This window comes from Clarias gariepinus, chromosome 14 (assembly GCF_024256425.1).
Source record: "Clarias gariepinus isolate MV-2021 ecotype Netherlands chromosome 14, CGAR_prim_01v2, whole genome shotgun sequence".
Lineage (NCBI taxonomy): Eukaryota > Metazoa > Chordata > Actinopteri > Siluriformes > Clariidae > Clarias > Clarias gariepinus.
In genome coordinates this window covers 17,190,849-17,212,692 of record NC_071113.1, presented here as the reverse complement: position 1 = coordinate 17,212,692, position 21,844 = coordinate 17,190,849, and the positions used below count along the sequence as shown (strand labels likewise).

Below are 21,844 nucleotides of genomic sequence, written 5' to 3'. Positions count from 1 at the left end.
GGAAGTTTATATAATCCTAATAAACATTATACACATGGGAACCCATCAGCAAATCAATAATTCATATTATGTCTTTCAATAACAGTGGCAATGTGTATTTATTATATTCCTGTGGAATTGTGGCTCACTGTAAACCTTTGTAAGGCATGACAGCTCTTTATTACTTTGACATGCTGAATAGCTAAAAATAAAGAACTAAAGAAAGTTAGAAACTTTGCTTCTAATATTTATACCATATTTACACTGAATATATGATGTGAATCATTGTGTTTACTAGTATTCATTCCAAGTGTTCAATATTATTCATTCTCCCAGTACACTACTAGAGTGAGTAATCTCAACATAAATAATATGACACCATCATATTAACATACTTTACATTTTGTTACCGATCTGTATCCATTACACACTTTATGCCACATATATGTATTAACTGTAGTATGCTTTATGTACACTATATGCCAGAGGTTTGGAAGCAACACTAAACGTAAAAATGGCCTTTTTTTTGTTTTTTACTAAATGTCTGTGGAAATCAACTACTGATGACATGAATCATGATACATAAATCATATTACATTTTTTTTATTTTTAGGAGCTGGTGTACAAATGGAATATAATCAAAATACACCTATAATAAGAGTACATAATTGCAAACGAAAGCGATTTTAGTACAAAAATCTTTGTTGTTTATTGTTTAAAAACAATTACTTCCATCCCTTTGGTCTGTAGTGTACATGTCACATGAATAACATAACATTAAACCGTACACAGTGCTTTTAATTGAATGTGCCTCCATTTGACAGTCTGTCATTTTGGACATCTATCATCATTACAGTATATTTAATGCACAATATAAACACCATATATTTGGATAAAAAGACAAATCCAACAGATCCAACAGCGTGTTCTTATCTTTCAGTACAAGAAACACAGTGTGTGCTTCCAGAAATATCATAATGAATTAATACTAAAACTACTCAGGCTTATGTGCATTGTATATGGCCATAACATAGCTATAGGGCTACATTGCTACACCTGCCCTATTCAGTCAGGCAGTTGTATTGCATTTTGAATAAAATATGTTTTGTATGCTTGAGGATTAATATGTGCTCTTCATAGGGATTGAAGGCACACAATATACTTAAATCAGTGCGTACTGTCTATGAGAGGAATCCTACAGCCTTCTGCAATATCAGTTATAATCTGTACTCCTGAGATTTTTTTTTAGCCTTAAAAGTCTAGAAATCAGAAACATGAATAGGCATCATGTCCTCCAATTCCACAGGGTTCGAATCCTTGAATTCAGCCTTTGTTTCCTTAACATGAGGTATACAGTCTTTATTGTCTTACACTGACCTGCTATTAAAGCACATAGCTTTACACTCTTGAAGAGCTTTAAAAAGTGGTTTTCAGTCCCGTATGATTCATTCTTCAGAAATATCTGATAAATAAGGACAGATAGCAGTCTGCGTCTGTTAACGTCTAAATGATTTCTTTATGGGGTTGGCCAGATGGTCGACGGAAAAATATGAAACCAAGTAGCAAAAAGACAAAAATCAGGACAGAGAGGAAGAGCATGAGCGTGACATAGCCCCCATAAGGCAGGAGTGGAGTGTCTGGAGCTTCAGCAGGAATCATGTTAGTCAGGTTCAGCATGTAACCCAGTGTCCAGCCAGCTTCACTGTCTCCAATCTGCACAGGCACAAAACATTACTGTCACATACAGACAGACAAAATCAACTATCTGATATTTACTCTACTGATATAGACAGACAACTACAGTATCTGTGTATTCCAACCTAAATGTGATTATCATTTCAAACAAATCAACAAATAGGACTTTTATGGTTTTTGCACACCTTTCTGATGAATTCAATGTTTTTCCAGTTGTCAGAAGTGAAGTTGTATCCATCTTCCAACAAGGTTATGATATAGGTAGCTGAGAAGCAATATTCTGCAAGATACTTCTCCTTTACTTGGGGGTATTGTTGCTTTATCTGTAACAGTGGATCCAGTTTAGTATGTTAATCTGTTTAATGGTTAAATAAACAGACTAATGCAGGTTTTAAGGGTCTTACCTTGTTCCAGGGAGTGTTGCAATAATGTTGCAGGTTTGTTTTGGCCATATCCAAGCTATAATTGGTCAGATTTAAAAAGTTCATCACAAAGAAGTAAGCAGAAAATGCCTGAAAGACAAATACATCTCAGTTACATTTCACAATACTGATTATATTTCTCAAGGTATTCTCTTTCTTTCATTTTTATGCACAAGCAGTACAGTGTATGTTCTCCTGAATGTGCTTACCCCAAATCTTCCTTCCACAGGGGGCTGGAAGATGCCATTGAAGGAACATGTTGAATAATGACAGTAAGTATGATTAAGGACCCTTCTAACTGCTTCATGGCACTTATTCCAATTCCCCAGGCCCAAATGAGTTAGGTTCTGTATCTGCTGTCTGGTAACCTTTTTGGTACAGGGGCTGTCAAAGACACTACCAAAAGTCTTACTGACATTATAGCCTGGATGGAAACAAGGGTCCTTCAGAACTATGTTATCTGTCTTAGGAAAGAACAGAAGAAAATACAGGATTGTAAGATTGGCTTAATATTTCTTGTTAATTTTGTCATTTTTTTCAAGGATCTCACCATATCAAGTGTTTGTATTTGTTGTTCCAAAGAAAGCTTTAGCACTTGATCTTTTCCATAACAAAGAAAACTATGGGTGTAAAGATGATAATCATTTCCATAGAGCCGGAAATCAATAGAGTTGTCTGGAGACTGCGATTCCTGTCCAGACACGAAGGTGATCTGGGTGGAGGCTCCACCTAGGTCAAGAGCTCCCATAGTCCCTGAAGCCTGCACACACACACACACACACACACACACACACACACACACACACACACACACACACACACACACACACTTAATACAAATACTGTATAAAATGTTCAAACTACTTAGCAAACTGTACTCTATTCCAAGGAGTACATACAATAAGTAGCACTTTATTGTTTAACTTTACTTTGCTAAATAATGCAACAAAATTAAATTAAAATATAAAACATTGAAACGTGTTCTACCTTTCGGAAGTTATCACTTAGGTAGTTGACAGTGATCCAGCCAAAAGCTCCCTCTTCTTGACCAGTGATAATACGAGCTCCCTGATAGTTAAATGGGTAAGTCTGAAGAAATTTCTCCACAGACATCAGCACAGATTCAGAGGCCATATCATTGTCCATCCTTAACAAGACACATTGTATTATACATACTATAGTTATTTGCTTCAGCACCATCATATATACATATACATACATATACACCAATAAATAATAGTGTATATGTACGCTAATCAGCCATAATACTACAACATAAAACATTGTATGTTTCATCTGTCCATCTGTGGACCCATCACGTCCCTTGTGCCATCTGGGCAGCTCTGGTCTCTCAGGACATAACTTGGTGAGTTGTGGTGTCTGGCACCAGGATATTGGCAGTAACTTCTGTGGGTCATGTGTTGGAACCTTTGTGGATCAGACTAATTTCTCCAGCATGTCACATGGACACTCAATCAAATTGGGTGATTTGTGCAAAAGGACGAACCACATCTAACAGGATTACTGTGGACATAAGAAGAAGCTGTCTGAAAAGGTTGTCCGGGTGCTTTGGATTGTATCCAAAAAACATAAAACCACAGCTGCCCAACTCACTGCAGAATTAAATGTGCACGTTAACTCTCCTGTTTCCACCAAAACTGTTCGGTTTCAATCGTGCCAGCAGCGAAAATCTTGTGCTGTTGACAATGTGAAACATGTATTGCTCTGTGATGAGTCCACCTTCATTGTCTTTCCCACATCAGGGAAAGTTACGGGTTGAAGAACCCCCAAAGAAACGTACCATGAAACGAGGAGCGAGTCAGGAAACGTTTTCCTCCACCAGCATCACGTAGTGACCTGGCTCAAAATGCCTCTGTCATTTGTATCTGTCATTCCCGAGACAAATTAATGCTGTATTGGCTGCAAAAGAAGGCCCTACACCATACTAATGAATTATTGTGGTCTAAAACCAGGTGTTTCAGGTTCATTTTCCACCAATATAATCCTAATTAATTTTATGCAGTTATGTATCTAAAAAAAACCAAAAAGTCATTCGAATTCAGTTAATTCAATTACTTATTATTATCATCATCAAATGTGATAACCAAGACATTGATAAGGCTGGTTTTCACAAATGTGTAACCGTAAACCTTGGTATGCTAATAAAGTAATTTCATAATGTTCTATTAGTTTGTGTAGAACAATCTTGGCTTTTACTAGATATATGTATAGGCTTTTATATTTATTAGATTTATTATATGATCAAATTAAATGATTAATATTCATCTCCTTTTATCTAAGGTACAATTCACATAATAATCCAATTGAAATATTTAAATGGCATTAGGATGTATTTACTTGAGTAGTCTCATGCCTGCTGTGGCTCCCAGGTATACAGGAGTTTCATGGTGTCTGTACTCTGGTATGGCCATCTTGGCCTCATCCATACATTCCTTCAATGACTGACCAGCCTCATATGGATAACTTGAGTAACTGGAGATCCCTTTTCCTTTAAAAAAATAGTTTCAGTTGCAAAGAAAGTGTCAATTACTTATTCAGTGAAACTCTGACAAAGAGCACTTTTATTATGAAAGAGATCATTTAAACATTGCTGATAATATTAATTATTGCTTAGATATAATTTGATCAGGAAAAAATGTAACCATTTAAGTAACATGGAAGACATTTCCCTTGGTCACTGCTAGTAAATCTATGTTCTCTTTTACCTTTTACATTGCATGAATGTTTCTGCTGTACCATGCCAGTGTTGTTCTCTTTCTCAGCTGGCCACTCGTAGATGTAAACAGATGTGTGAGAAGACCCTGCATCAAGGACTATCCCATACTGCAAAAGACAGACATACAGTAAATGAAATCTGGATGGAATGTAACAGGGTGTAAAAACAAACAAACAAACAAACAAACAAACAAACAAACAAACAATCATGTTAATATTCCCACACTGTCAACTTATTTTAAATCCAAATATGAGAGTTTTACTGAAATAATGCAAATATGGGCATAACTTTTTTATTAACTGACATAGGTTGTTCAAATTCTTCTACACAACTGTACTACTCAACATAGTTTCCATCACAAGCAATGCACTTGCGCCATTGTTTAACACACCACTGTAGAAATCCTCTTTGAAAATCCACAGCTGATGGTCTCCCTCTGTGCTACAGAATGTTTATGGAGATGACACTATTGACAAGAGCAATGTGCACAGATGAATAAAGAAGTTTAAAGAAGTGGAAGCCTAAAGCATCGCTTGTGATGAAGAATATTTTGAGTATTACCTCTGTAGAGAGGAAGAGTCTACTAACTTGTGAATGTGAACAGCCTGTTCCAGTTAGCAAGAAAAAAAAAGATATGTCTGCATTTGAATTACCTTTGGTTCAGTCGTTGTATGTTTATTTCATATGACCGTGTGCATTTGGTTTAACATGTATACATAAAAGGGTTCTGCAAATATGTTCTGTATATTGTTGTCTCTATTGTTTGAATAATTAAAATTCTATAGTTAATTGCCCATTCTTGCTTTCATACCTTGTATTTCTGTTGTAGAGGTTTGTGTTGTACTACTGCAATTGCCACCATTATGATGATTCCCACCGCTATAATGCAAGCGATACAGATGATCTTTGGCTTGTGCCACGGATTCTTCACTTTCATCTCTAAGGAAGACAGTGAGACAAGAGGGATTAATTTTACTTGTTCATAATTAAAACTGTAAACCTTTGTTTCAAATGCAAACCCATATTATGGTGTACAGTATTTAGGAGGTCGGATTTAGATTTAGAAGTTGGTGATAAACTTTTAAAATTTTATTTAGTTAGTTTGTATGCAAAAATAATGAAATAAATAAATAAATGAATAAATAAATAATGATTTCCATCTGTATAACACTAAATCATGTTAAAATATATCACTGTTTAAAAAGTAGTAGAGAAAATTATGAAAAGAGACACCTGAATAAATCTATGTGGATTGCAAGAAAAAGCATACAAAGCATAAGCTAACACTCTGTTTACAAGTCTACTCTTTATCAGATCCTGCTGCTCGCCACTGTTTAGACAAAGACTTGGAGTGTCCTCTGATTTGACTTTTGATGATTCACAGCCCTATCATTAAAAACTTACACACTAATAGCAATGTTTGTATGATCAAGTAGAAACCACATGCCCATCAGGGTAGAAATATTCATGAAAAGTTTTTTGTGCATATCAAGATGTTTCTAATGGGCATTCTTCAGCTATATAAGCAAAGTGCATCTGATTCGCACATTTCAGCAGGTTTAAGGTTTAGTCTAAGGTACTGTATGCCAAAAAATCAAGCACACCATATTTTCCACATAGGTTTACACACTTAATACCATAGCAACAATTAGGAATGATGTCATTCATTCAGTTTCCATTACTGTGGAATCTGAATCCTAGTTAAGTATTAAGATCTGCTTTATGTATTGTGTTATCATAATTGTGAAATACAGTACATGCTTTCAAAGATTCATTAATAGATCTTAACAATAAGTTATTTTGCCAGTTTTAGTTTAACAAGACAAAAATCTTACATCTGATTATTTAGTTTACCTGCAGGTCAAACTATATTTACACTGCATGGCTACCAAAAATGCCTTTTAACATACAGTACTAAGATCAGCCGTGCATGCATTGCCAACTTGTGTAAACTTACTACAACAAATTGAGGATATGAAATGTCCTACATTCACACCCTAAGAATTTTGGTACAGGAAGACGCATCTCGAGGAATTTCGAGAGGCCCTCAAGAGGAAATGGGCTTTGGCCATAGTAATACACTTATACTACATACTACATTTTAGACAAACAAACTATTATGTTTGCATCATGGAATAATTAACACACGCACATGAAGGTTACTTGGAAAATCAAGCACAAATAAAACAGAACAATGAGACTTTATTTTTATGCATTACAAGTAAAAGAAAAAAAAATATGATGATAACTATATGTCAAACGTATCAATAGAGTTGTGCAAATACATACTTTATTAGACATTCATTAAATAACCAGCAAAAGATGGGTATTTGTCTAGAGCATTGACTGGACTGAGCAGAAAACATGCAGTGATAAACTCATACATTTTAACACAGTATTCAGTAATAATGATCTTTTAAATTTTATATAGTGGAAATATTTTGTGCATTGAATTCTCCTGTTTTAGCAACCCAGGTGAAGGATAACTAAGTTTTTATGGGCACTTATTGATTTTCCCCAGATTAATTGATTTCCTAACAATTACATATCATCTACAATTACAAGACTATTACCAAACATATTAAATTAATTTACAGGTACATCCAAAATATCTGCTGTCAGGGAATTCAAGAGGCTTAATCTTGATTAGTAGGCCTTCTGTAGCCCAATCACAGAAGCAGCGCTACATTAAGCAATAAATCATGACTTATGTGTTATTAGCTTTTGGCTGTTTTGTCAGTAACATGGATATTTAACATGGCTACTGGCACAGTTTTTCATGTCAAACCACATTGCTTTCAATTAATGAAACATCTAAGAAACTGGAAAATCTAAATATTAATACTGTCAACTAACTTGATCATTATTTGCTGCATCACTGTGGAATGGTTGTTCTTTTTTACACTTCTTAACTGCCAACAACAGTCAGAATATTGTTAAAACGAGCTTGGGCATGTGTGCAATTATGACAAGACATTTAAGTATTTAAGTCATATCAAGTCATATGATCTACTCACCTCACACATGTCAGGCCACATGTCCTGTGTACTACATAAAGCCACTTCTCAGCTTGTGACAATGGTTAGCACTATGGCAACCAAATCTATTCTCTAATTCCCTTTTTTCCTGTCTGAAAATTGTTACAGTTTTGTAAAATATTAATGGTCACCACTTTCTTCAATCAAATAGTTCCAACTGATTGTGTGAATGATGTCCTGTGCTCTAATTTACTTCACAGTGCCACGATAACGTTACTGTAAGTTGTACACTTATGAAAGCACCTGTCTGGATTCTGCTCTCTATGTCTCATCTTTCCCATTTGGCTGGCTACCAAACATTACACTGCATCTCAAAAAAATTACAATATTATAAAAGTTTGCTTTTCATAATTTTATTTTAATAATAACTTAAAAAGAGAAACTGCTGACTTTTGTGAGGAGTTCTTTTAGAGATCTGCCTTCCAGGACCCCTAGATTTACCACAGATTAACAGACAGCTTTAATGAAAGTGGACTTCTCGACCACAGTAAAAGAATGCCCTCGCTTCAAAATGTCATTGATCGGATAAATCTGGGTAGAGTCAGCTTGCATCAGTTTAGGAGAGGAGCTGGCAGGGTGTGAAGGGGATACTTTAGAGCTTTCAGAAAATGGACTGTTTCCCCTTTGTCTCTGCCTGATCCAAGAATTTACTTTAATAATTTATACATTTGTTTTGTTAGAAAATGACAGATTTTAAATTTCTGCAGAAAACTAATCTCTCCTAGACTTTCAGGTTATCAACAGCACCAGCTTCACTTGCGTTTAAATCACTTTAAAATGTTATTTATTAGTAACTTGTCAGATAGATATCCAGAAAAATCTGTTCCTTTAAAGACACTTGTACTTTTTTTTTTTTTAATAAACTATAGTACATGTTAGCATGAGGCAGGGGTAGCTTGGTGGTTGATGTGTTGGACTGCTGACTAGGAGGTCCCTGGTTCGAGCCCTGATGTTGCCCTGATGTCCACTTTACAACAGTATATTTTTAATTATATTAACAATTAGTAGTTTTCCACCACACAAAGTCATATTAACTGTAATGTTTGGTTGCTAAAATGCATAACAGGCAATAATGCAGGTGTTCTATGAACACAATGGCTTTAGGGTAATTCATTTGTATTTTTATTGTTCTTGTTGCTTTGTTGTTGTAGTTGTTGTAAAACCTGCCGTATTGATACAGGTGAATGTTTTAATATGGCTTTGAACATGAATCAGCCAGTCAGCCAGCAGATGTTTAAAACAAATGTACTGTAAACAGAGCTCCTGCATTTGGATGAATTATAAATAACTTACTTATCTGAAAAACATGTTAATCAAACTCTCTGATCTTATCTTGCATCACTGTTATATATCCCCAAGGCAGTGTGATGCCAGAGGCAACAGTGATTTATGGCAACAGTAATGTCCCAGTGAATTCCTGGTGCCAGATCAGTAACAAACACTTTAAGCTTCCTGCTTTAAAAGTCTGGTAGGAGTTTACTCAGGAAATGCCAGTCGTTACTATGGATACAGTGAAAACAAATAAGCATGTCTGAAATATATATTAAATTTAATATTCTGTCATAGGAGCACCTTTACTGTTTTTTCTTCTTCTAATATACAGTCTTAGTATATAGTATGATACATTTTTTACTCAGGGTAAAAAATCTGTTTCAGCTAGATTGTAACAGAAATAAGAAAACACTCACCCCCTATGAGCATGTAATCTTCCTTAATGGGCTGTGTATCCTGTGATGGTTCTCTACACGTTCATTAAAAGGAATTTGCTCTTGTAGTTCCAATGAATTTGCTCTTCTTAATACACTGTGTCTTCAAACATGGAAAAACTGTTTTGTACTGAAGTTGGGGGTGTCTAGGATTGAGTAGGCATAGCCGGAAATCTGCATCATTGGTGCGACTTGTCTGTACTTATCCTGATTTGGCTAAGATAGTGCAATCCATAGATTGTGTATAACTTTGTCAAACTCCAAAGTAAATAACAGTAGATCCTGCATTATACTTTTCAAAGTTAAGGAGGATTACAGTCAAGGGGATCTATTAATAATAAATCTGAGTTCCTCACACCACTAATTACTGAAATTGGACAGTTTTCCCCCCCCCAAAAAAAGAAAGAAAAGAAATCCCAGCTTGTTTTAGATAACAACACTATTACTAAAATGAATATGCTATTTTTCATGCTCTCTGTTATGACATTTTGAGCTAGCTCTCGTCAGGGCCATGACACTTGTGATAAATTGTCCATGAAGCATAATATAGAACAGACCTACAAAGATCTGAGAATCACTGCTCCACAGGAACTGATTAACTCTACAGCTAATCTAATAGTGTACCAATATGTGTCTTAATAATATAAATAATATATATGCTATAGTTTGTGAAGAATCAGTTATTTAGCCTTTTTGGAAGCAAGATTTGTTTAACCTTTCAGGGCCAAGATCCTATTTTGTCTTATTCACCTAAGGGAAGAGCAAAAAATAAAACTGGAGAGACAGCGATGTTTATATCTGTTTTACAAATAAGTTACAACAGGAACTACTACATTACTACATTAACCATAACTATGCAGAGAAAACATCTAGTCTTTAAGCAACTAATTCTTTCCACTATGGAAAATCCCTTTAGTAAAATAATCAACTGCTATTTGTACAATTATTAACAACATGGGAATTAGGAATGTGGGAAATCCATGGATCACTGTCTCTAGGTTATTAGTGGAGACTTGTTTCTACAGCACGTATTTACTGACGAATGAATTTAAAAATCTGTGAATAATAAGAATGGATTTTATAATTAGAGTTTCCTTTTAGGAAAATATGCTTTGTTTGATCAAGATTGGTACATTTAGATAAAAACATGGGAAATGTCATACTGTGGAGAAAAGAGGAAAAAGGAGGCACACAGCATTGTGATATTTGACATTATGTTATGGTGAACAGTGCATGAAACATTGTTCAATGACACAAGCATGGGGAGTATTTTGATGACGATGCATTTTTTAAAGTATAGGTTTAGCAAGACTTGAGGTCTTGAGCCAACACATTATAGAAATCTACTTATCATGCTGACAAAACCCTACATTATCTGCACCTGTCTGCACTTTGTGTTAGACATGTGTCAAGTGTTTTAGGCACAAACATTGTCTAAACCACTGAATGGAGCTTTTTTGCCGCAAACAAGCAGTTTAAGATAAGGCACATTTCATTTAATTAAGAGACACAGGCAAGCGATAAAAGCAAGAGATAAGCTGGCATCTTGAAAAAGCAACTGATATTTGAGGTTTTGGGTGCATGTCTGGGTGGTCTGCCTCAGGAACCCACGTTGTACAATTTTTGAGCAGCGCACAAAGCTCTGACCATGTGTGACTACATATGGTTAACGTTAGCACGCTATTTAGATGTGCTTTCAAACAAGTGTTTGAACTTTGTAGATTTATATCTGGACAAAATTAAAATGAGATAAATAAAAATTCTCTCTAATTACAGGAAATTTCTAGTGGCTGGTGCTAATTTTCTTCCTTTTTTTTTCTTTTTTTTTTTTAAATAATCTATTAAGGATTTTGGCATTTTGGCATTCACTTTCCTGTCTCTCCTGTCACACTTTACCATTTACTGGCAAGAATTCTTTAAAGTTTTTGCTTAAGGCATATTTTATTTAAGGTAGGATAAGGCAAATTATTTAAAACATGACAAAAGCCTGCTTTCATAGAAAATGCCAGATGAGCAACCCTTGCCCTGTTAGAGGAAATCAGAAGGTCTTTGCTGTGCGGTCTTGGCTTTGAAATGACTAATGCCTGTAAAACCAAGCTGTTCATGCTACACAGCCCCCCTTCCACTTTTCCATGATGTCATCAAAGTACAATGGTCTTGTCTCAACAACAAAGTAAAACTAATTTCTTTTATGTTTTATTGAAAAACTTGCTCTTGTTGTTAGTTATCAAAAAAAGAAGACATTTTTAATTTATTGTGGTTAAAAGAGTAATGCCAACTTTTTTTTAAAAGGCCCTATGTGTACAATATTCTGAGTGCTCAGGATTTCAAATAGCTTGCTGGTCATAAAGCTATCAGTGACAAGTCAATTATGCAACAATACTAAAATGTTCAAAACCAGCAGCGTCAAGACAGGATCAATCATGTTTAGTTTCTTTCAAACAACACCTCAGAGTTTCTCACCTCCCTGCAGGGACACTCCTCAACTTTTCTTATCACTCACTGCCAGGATAAGGATTCATAATCACTGTTGAACACGAAGACTTCCTTTATAGGAAGCTCTTGGTGGAGGGGTACATAATTAAACTTTTTTTTTCCTTGGGCATCATTTATATGGAATGACTTTAACTTGTTCTGAGGAATTATTTTAATTAAGAAGTGGAGGGCCTTTGATTTCAGTTCTTCCCTATATGTGTTTGTAGTTTTTACCTCCACATTAATAAAGGCATAATTACTAATGGTATGCTTTGTATAATTTAATAATTGGCATATCCACATGCTGCTAATCTGAGATGGTTATTACCAGGATGTAGCTTATAACAGTGTTATAGCAAATATGATAAGATAAATTTGTATTAATACTTTCCTGAGGTGCCAGTCATTACCACAGTTTTACCCATGTCCTTTAGGGCTGTATGATGCATAAAAATAATTTATTTTATTCAATTCACCCATGTGTTATGACTAACAGCTGCTAAGCTTAGACAAAGACATGATGATGTCTATAATTAATTACTATCTGCATCCATGCTTTAGCAATATAGTAGAACATTGCCAGCTTTCACAGGAAAAGGTCCTTTTGTTTTAACCATCGGGGAAAAGATCCTTTTGTTATAACCATCAGCAACATTTTAAGCAGAAGAGATTTTTGGTCTTGAGTGCCACGGACCTGGTGACTGTGGCCTTAAATGTCTTATTAAATGTCAAAAAAGGTCACTGTAAAAGGTTACTACACATATAGCATCCACACCTATAGCACTGACACCTCCACACCTCTCTAACCGTCTGTACCGCTTAATCCTGTATTCAGGGGCCTGAAGCCTGCCCCAGGAGACTTAGGCCACAAGGCGGGGTTCACCCAGGACAGGGTTCCAATCCATCTCAGGGCGCAAACACATACACTCACACTCTATGGGCAATTTGGGAATGCCAGTTAGCCTAATTAGTATGTCTTTGGACTGTGGGAGGAAACCAGAATACCCGGACAAAACCCACCAAGCACGGGGAGAACATGCAAACTCCATCCACACAGAGACGGGTATCGAGCTTGGCTGGCCAACCTATACAGCTACACATTATATATTTTAAATTCTAGCTTTCTTGTTCTTTTTTGTCTTTTCAAGAGCAGCACTATATAATAATAATAATAATAATAATAATAATAATAATAATAATAATAATGTTGTTTGTGACAAAACCAGCCATCAATTTATTATTCAGTATCACTGGCAGCACATTTTTCCCTGTATGAACTTTTCTTGCCTGTTGGTGTTTCCTTTTTTGTAGGGAAGCCTTGCCTGTCATAAATAAGAATGCTAGCTGTTGAAAAAGGGAATCACCCGGGCCCCCTCTTGGAGACTTCCTCAATTGACACATGACTGGAATAATAAGGGAAGCCCACATATCAGAGCCCGGAAGTCTGGTTTTCCCATAACAGTAAAATAAGAGGCTTATTGATGGATAGTGGGTGGTGACTTGATCTATTTTGTAAAATGGATTGGCAAACACACTCACAAACGTTCAATACATCCCATTTTAGGTTAATGAAATTTTAATCTCCTTTAAAACTGTCTGCACTTTAATACTTACATTAGTTTCTGTCTTCTAATGTGTGCTTGCTTGTTTCCAGCTGGTGTGTGTGTGCACTAGCAGAGTGAACCTCTATGTTACATAATGGTGTTTTCTCTCATTCTCCCCTCAGACCTATACAGTGATTCTCTCAGACTCCGGCATTTCCAGCAATAAAGCAACCTTCCCACCCTTTCTCTCGCACAGTCTTTGGGACAGAGCCCAGCAGCCAAGTATGGACGCATTAGAGGCCCATCCAGGAGATCACAAATTCCTTAACAGGAGCTCCATAACCTCCATTACCTGCTCATCTGACCTTAATGGAAAGACAATATTAAATCAAGCATGCAATAATGTACTTCAGTGTCTTTGAGACTTCCTAATGCCTTAATGGTGGGTGCAAAAAATCTGTAGCTTCCTGTAGAACAGAACAGTTTCTCTCAAACTTGCAGGTTGACTGATATAACCAGAGCACTATGTGGTAAACTTTTTTTTTGAGCAGATGCTAAAGTTAGAAAGCAAGTGTAGGCCCTTTGAAGATTTTCCACTGATCTGTTTTGTGCAAGACTTGAAGATGCATATCATATGCATATGTGTATTATGTCCAAAACCCATATATTAAGTGAATTCTCAGGCAGTATTTCCTCCTAAATGTATTACATCCTGTCAAAAAAAGCACTTTATTTGCCTTTGACTTCAAAGCATCTGCGCCATGTGTTCTTATTTGAGCATTTCCAAGTTTTTTCCCAGACCAAGAGAGACCATCTGTAAACCATCTGGATCCAAGTGAAACCTGAAAACCTCAACTTAACCTCTAGTTTTTTTGTGGCCTTTTCCCCAAACCAATAATGGTTACATTTTACTAGCCAGATTACACATATGAAAGAAAGTGTGCATGAAAAAAGATTGAGAATATCTTACCTTGCTGTTCATCCATTCGTGCAGCCTTTTTAAAAAAAAAAAGATTCCTTCCTTACTTCCTCTCTTCGTTCTCCCTCACTCACTCCGCTCAGGGTCTCCCTCTGTTTTCTAGGTTCTTGGCTTGTATTTCTCAGCAGGTCTTTTCCATTCTTGAGGTCCTTTTATAAGACAAGGACTAAAGTGGGCGGGTTTGCCTCCTTCCTTCCCTCTCTCTCTCTCTCTCTCTCTCTCTCTCACACACACACACACAAGCCCCTACTCACTAGCTCACTATCTCACTGTCTACACGCTAATGTCTAGCTTAGAATGGAGTACTTGTATGTGTGTCTAAATAATGTGTGTGGGGGGTGGGGGTGTGTGAGTGTGTGCATTGTAAAAGAGAGAATTTGAAAAGGAAACTAAAGCAGACTATCAGAATTATGGAAAAAAGAAGGAAGAAAGAAAGATAGAAAGAAAGTCAACTTGCTTTCCACAGCTTTAATTTATAATATCCACTCTCTCTCACACTAGCCGGTATTGTCTTTGCCACCATTCTCTTTGTACCAGGCCTGATATCCCAGCCAAGCTTTCATCATTCACAAAAGCATGTTTGTTTGTTTTTTTGTTATTTTTTTTATTGAAAATTTGCTAAAAGCTATACTAAAATATTCAACACTCTTGTAAAAATCTGTCTTCAAGATTACATTACAGCCATTGTCCTGTGTATTTTTTCTCAGCTTTCATTGTGGGTAATATCCTGAGGCAGGAGAAAAGATACAAAGAGTGTTGACACTAGATAGCGTTCGGAGTACACATGATCACAGAAGCAGATTTAGCACAACGTATCATATAAACAGTGGGAGAAGGGTCTGTTACATCATGTTTCTTCTCATATGCATTATAGCCACACATATTTACTCTGCTGTTTTTATAAATGTAACACTAGTAGTGAACAAAGCAAGGTCGCAGGCATACAGATAAAAGCCACTTTTTACTTGCCTCAGCATTTTCAGTTCCCATTTAAAAAAAAACAAAGCCATGTGAAAATAGGGAAATGTGAAAAGGGAAAGATTAGTTTCATTCTTTGTAATGCTACAGAAACAGGAACTGTTATCGTTAAAGAAGATACTGATCTAGACACTTACATTTTTTTTATAGTTGTTTAAAACTTCAGAATGTCTGCATAATTATATTAATTAAATAATAATAATAATAATAATAACATTAATAGTAACTCACTCATTTTAATCTGTTACCATTTCTATAGCAACAACGAACATAGGAATAGTGAACATGATACATAAACTTTTTTAAAAAGGATTATACTCACTCACTTACTCATCGTCTATACTGCTTTATCTTGTACACAGGGTCATCGCAGGCATGGAGTCTATCCCAGGAGACTTATAAAACAGGGTACATCCTGGACGTAGTGCTGATCCATTACAAGGCACACACACACACACACACACACACACTCTTTCACACACTAGCCTAATCTGCATGTTGTGGTTTGTGGGAGGAAACCCATCAAGCGTGAGGAGAACATGCAAACAGACCCGAGGTAGGAATCGAACCCGGAACCTGGAGTGCATGGGAACAGTGCTAACAACTAAGCCACTGTGCCACCACTCTAAGGCTCATAATAATTTAAAACATGTTATTTTACTACTCCAGAGTCCGGGTTCGATTCCCAGCCAGGCTCCATTCCCATCTCTGTGTGCATGGAGTTTGCATGTTCTCCCCAAACTTGGTGGGTTTCCTCCGGATTCCTCCCACGGTCCAAAAAGACATGTAGGTTAGATTGATTGGCGTTCCCAAATTGCCCATAGTGTGTGAACGAGTGTGTGAGTGGGTGTATGTGTGTGTGCCCTGCAATGGATTGGCACCCTGTCCAGGGTGTACCCTGCCTCGTGCCCTATGCCTCCTGGGATAGGCTTCAGGTCAGGTTCAGGTTCAGGTTCAGGTATCCTGAACACAGGATAAAGCGGTATAGAAGATGAGTAAGTGAGTGAGTGTCATTTTATTAAAAACGTAGAATTATTAATTCAGTGAATCTTCCTGCTAGATGTTTTTGGAACCAATCTCAAATTTCAGCACTTTGTCAGGAAGTGTTAGTTCTGAAATTTTTCCAACACAGGAAGATATTCAGGACAGACAAGTTTAACAGCAACTGTTAATTCTCCCATATGTTAATTTCCTAGCCACCTCAGAGTTTAGGGTCCTCTGTTTAATTCTGTGTTTAGATATATATGGATTCTGGATAGATTCAATTTCGTGGGGTTTCCTCTAGGTTTTCCAATTTTCTTACCAACTTACCAGTAGTTAAAAATGTGGGTGTGCATACTCCCCTGTATTCCCACCTTGTGCCCAGTGTTCTGAGATCATGACTACTTTGATCAGAATAAAACACTTGGACAATAGGCGATATAAAATTTTATACTCAGTTGTAAGAAATTTTAAGTTAGAGCTGGAAAAAAGAGTTATTATTACCAAATGGTAACATAGTTATCATTAGTATTATTATTGGTTATCCATTTTAGAAACAGTCTTACAGTCTAAAGAGTACAGTCTTTAACTGTTTCTGAACTAATTCTATACATGAATATGAATATGAGTCTAATATATGTGTGTTTATTTGAGAACTCTGAAACAGAGGCCAGCATAGATCTGTCATTATACTTCATTTTTAGAACGAGATGAGAATTCATTGAATCATGGAAATTATGTTAAAGGACATGGCCATACAGAACGGCACATGATTGACCTCACATATTTAGAACACACTTGGTGTTTCTGTGGCACCAAATGCATAATTCATAGACATCATTTCCACCCAGCTTCCTTCTGGAGAAAACATATGGACTCCAAAAGGGGAACAGACTTTTTAATAACATTTTTAATTAATGTCAGAAGGTGGAATGAAATGTTTGAATCATGGAAACATAAATAATGTAAAACATGTTATCTCTCGCTATCTCTTAGCACATTTCAGTAATTTTACATTTCACATTGTGAATTGTCACTATTTATGTCAACCCAGTAATTTACTTCCTACAAACTAAACAGCAGTAAATGAACTGTTTTGTCCTCTAGCAAATAAGAACAAACATCAAAAACATGTTTTGTCTCAATACACACAAAACATCATTAGGGCCAGCGGTGGTTGAAACAATTAAGGCACTGGGTTATGATTGAAAGGTCAGGGGTTTAAGTCCCAGCACTGCCAAGTTGCTACTGTTGTGCCCTTAAGCAAGGCCCTTAACCCTTTCTACTCCAGGGGCGATATATCCTGGCTGACCCTGCATCCTGATCCCAGATTTCTAACTGGGATATGTAAAAAAAAGAAAAATCTTTTACTGTGTTGTAGGGTGCATGTGTTAAATGATGGAAACCTACTTATTTAATAATAGTATCGATACCTAAAAATTAGCTTACTAAACTTATCAAATTTTGTGTAACTGGTACGAAGAATTCCAACCATCCATCCATTATCTATATTGATTTTTATTTAAAATAAATTAAAGAAAGAATTCTTGCTTGATGCATCCACCATGTTTTGATACACTTACTGGCTGACTCCAAACCAATAGACAAACACACACACATGCACACGTACACACACATGTTTATTATCGGCAAAGAGGGCATATTTGATCTTTTGGCCAGGTGCCCTACATCACGGATATCAAAAGAACAAAGGTCAGTAAGAGACAGACTACCTGGAGGTAGACAGACGATAGGAAACACATTAGCATTTCCAGGTAGATGAAAGGATTGCAGAGGATAACAGCTACTTGGATGTATATTCGTCTGGACATGGGCTATTACCATATGAGGAAAAAGGAGGCACATTAAGGTGATTGTTTTATGGACATAAAGGCATAGGAAGGTTTGTATAATATCAGAAAGTCTTACACTTGGTTGTCCTGTAAAGGGTTGCAGGGGGCCTATACCAGGGAACTTGTTGCACTAGGTGGGGTACACTCTGGATCGGGTGCCAACTCATCACAGGGCACAGGCACACACAATCATACACGCTGGAAAAATTTGGAAACATCAGTCAGCCTGCATTGCATGTCTTGGAAGGCCAATGGAAGGAAACTGGTGTACTTGGAGGAAACCCACCAAATGTGGGGAAAACATCTGTATTTCATACACACACAGGAGGCATGATATTTACCTGTAATACCTGTTATCAAAAAAATGCGATGCAATTCCCTAAGGTACTTCTCACCAAAATCAAGCACACTTTAATTTGCAAAGTCGATTCAAATCTGAATGTTGATTGACCGGTGGCAGCCAAGATTTATTTATTTTTATTTTAAATAATTTATTTTTATTTTTATTAGAAGGACAACTACAAATTAGAAAATTATTACCTATGTTTGATTGGATATGTGGTTATAGAGTAGGGCTGTAACCAAATGCAAAGACCTTACTCCTTACAAACAGATCATGTGTTCCAAACGAATATAAACAGATACAAATAAAGATAAGAATTTTTTATTTTCCTGCTGGTTGATGGTTGTGGAAGAACTCCAAACGCAATCTTGACAGGCAGATTTTCCTTGGCCTTGATCTCCTATGCACAATGTGTGTGTCTACTGGTTGTGGACCATTTTGTTGCTTTCGACAATGGAAAGGAAGTGTGATCTGCTCTGCTTCTTGTATGCAATGTTTGCAGCCATTGTTCTTTGTGGTCAAGGGGGTGCTAGACCTTCTGTACCACAATGTGTATTGTATGTGCTCACGCTTGTAAAATACTACTTAAATTAAATAATTTTTTTCATTTCATTCATTCCCAGCAGAATCAACTATATTAGTCTATATTACCCACACAAACCACATGCTGTATGATTTACATAACTGAATAATTTTGAGTATATTAACTTTTACGTTAAATGAGGATGTTTGTTATTCTATATTGGTAATAAATAAAAATCTTTAAAAGGTTTAGGACACTGCTTTTTTTATCATCTAGAATGTAGCTACATTAAGATCTTCTTGTCCATTTGGTGGCTGGAATGTTAAAACATTTAATGTTAATTATTATTGTAAATAACAAGGTATGCCAAGTGCTTCGTAAGACTTTTAATGGGCTAATAGGTGGCAAAGTTAATGACCGGAAAACATAATGCTTAATGTATATGGAATTTAATTTTATTGTTACTTTTACATTCTGAAAACATTTTAGAAAAACTTATTTATCATATTTAAGTATTTTAAAAGTGATGAATTTTTATAAGGTATATTAATTCAGCACTGTTATTTTGTGTTTTATCATGGCAGGATAAATCTACACTTATAGACCACTTTAAATACAATGGAACTATTAACATATGGTCTCATAGTACAGGATATTTTACATTTTGATATTTTGTGGCGAGCCTCCTGATTGTGCTATGTGTCTTTGTGGTTGTTAAGTTTGATTATGCTGGGAAATGGTTCTTGCTATTTTTATCTTGAACTTGCAAATAAATTTGATTTCAATTTTACAGCTAGGAAATGGTACATTATGTGATAAATTCATTTGTGTGAGTAGATGCTGCACAGGATGATGTGCGTGGGTTTGACGGATGCTTGCTAAAAGGTTTTAAATGAGGTTTATTTAAAAAGCAGGCTAAAGAAATGGATACAAACCTTTAGTCATCCCACTTCAGTTTATTGCTTGAAACACATCACATGCACACACGCATGCATGCACACACAGAAAATTGATTACTGGGGCCCATTGTGATTTTGGGGTCTGGTGAGGAAGTGGTGAGTAATCTCTAAAATGTGTTTTAAGAAAAGCAACAATAACCGTTTACATCAGCAACCACCTGAAACTAGTTGAACCTATGCTTAAATCATTTCTACACATTTACTTTTACAAAACATTACAGATTTTTAAATGACTTTACAACACAGACGTTTTACAGATGCCTAATGCGGGGCTTTTTGCTTTTTATTCCATCTGTGTTTGCTGGTATTGATTCCTTGGTCCACTAATATCAATTCACTAAAACAAAATTCTTTTGGGAACTTATGTTTTAAACCCTATTTTACACTACAATAGTTTAGAGTATATCAACCATGAATCACAAGCATACCACATGTTGTACTGTGTGAGTCACTTTGATAAGGCCAGGCTGTTTCAAGATTGTGTGAACACAAATATTGTATAAAAATCTAGGGTTTCGTAAAGAAGATTTACTTGTAAAAGCCAGCCAAATATTCCCACAGGTTTAGATGGTCCTATCAGAAACTCCTATCCCAGTGAAAATATTTGGTCCCTGCAAAGTTATAAAAACATGCCCACACATAAAGAGACTGTTACATGTGGCAAACAGTAAGATGACATGCATTCCAGATCATTTATATCTGCACTATACTCTAGTGACTATAACAGGCCTCCAGAGAAACCTGTATCTAAGTAACTGCAAACTGGTAGGCGGATGAGCTCTGTGAGAACATCTGGCTGGGACCTCTTCAAGGAGACATTCTTGCTAAAGATCAGGGTTTTTTCCTTTAGGATTGGTGTAGCCTATAATGCAACAAAACAAATTGCATCACTGAATTAAAATAAAGAATCATTTAATTCTAACTTTCAAAAACAGTTTGACAGTTGTGTAGATTTTTCTATTTGCTTACACTGCCCCCTAGAGTCTACTATTTGACTTTTTTTGTCATGTTGCTGGAAGTACTGTACCCCCTAAGCACAGAAAACTATAAAAACAGATAGAATTACATAGTCTAGCTGATGCAACTCATGATCTTAAATAATATTCAGTACCTATTAAAACTTTAGGTACATCTAAACATTTAAGGGACTTTTTTTCACTGAAGGCAATGCTGGAGTTACCTGAAATGATTTAAGTCTCGGAGGAGTTCCTTTTGGGTAAATGAGAACAACTTTAAATTAATTCTCATGGCTTTGGAATATAATGTTCAATGACAGATTGGGGTGTAATATTGTTGCTCAGGTGTCATTAGTGTAATTGTGAATTATGTCCCTATAAGTGCTTAATTTAATTAAGTCATGTGTAGCTTACTGTTGTCTAGATTAGTGCACTGAAATGCATTTTATATTGCGGTACAATTTGCAATGATGTATGATGTTATTATCACTCATGCAGGGCTGCAGTTCCTCTCCACCTACATCACAATCCATCAAGCCAAGAGTTAACTTTGTAATGATTGTAATAATGATAATAAATGTAGTTTTTATTATCCCACTATCCAATCATTTAGCTGGATAGTGTGGGATACAATCGTATATTCATAATCATATCTCATGCTTAGTGTAATATTCAT

At 36.0% G+C, this 21,844-nt stretch overlaps 1 protein-coding gene across 5 annotated transcripts; it reads right to left on the bottom strand.

Annotated features, from left to right (window-relative positions):
- Positions 1-760: 760 nt before the first annotated feature.
- On the bottom strand, positions 761-16,017 carry entpd1 (ectonucleoside triphosphate diphosphohydrolase 1). 5 transcript variants are annotated; one of them, XM_053511144.1, is made up of 11 exons: positions 15,884-16,017; positions 14,567-14,724; positions 5,645-5,772; positions 4,823-4,940; positions 4,455-4,605; positions 3,084-3,243; positions 2,647-2,856; positions 2,306-2,560; positions 2,079-2,186; positions 1,860-1,997; positions 761-1,692 (listed from the first exon to the last, which is right to left on the bottom strand). In XM_053511144.1, exons 2-11 carry the CDS (start codon positions 14,580-14,582, stop codon positions 1,483-1,485), a joined length of 1,494 nt encoding a protein of 497 aa, XP_053367119.1. In that variant the 5' UTR covers positions 14,583-14,724; positions 15,884-16,017; the 3' UTR covers positions 761-1,482. The 5 variants fall into 5 exon arrangements, with proteins under 5 accessions (XP_053367119.1, XP_053367121.1, XP_053367123.1 ...); XM_053511146.1 differs by lacking the exon at positions 14,567-14,724 and having other exon boundaries at positions 15,884-16,002; XM_053511148.1 differs by lacking the exon at positions 14,567-14,724 and having other exon boundaries at positions 15,880-15,976.
- Between the last annotated feature and the right edge of the window lie 5,827 nt (positions 16,018-21,844).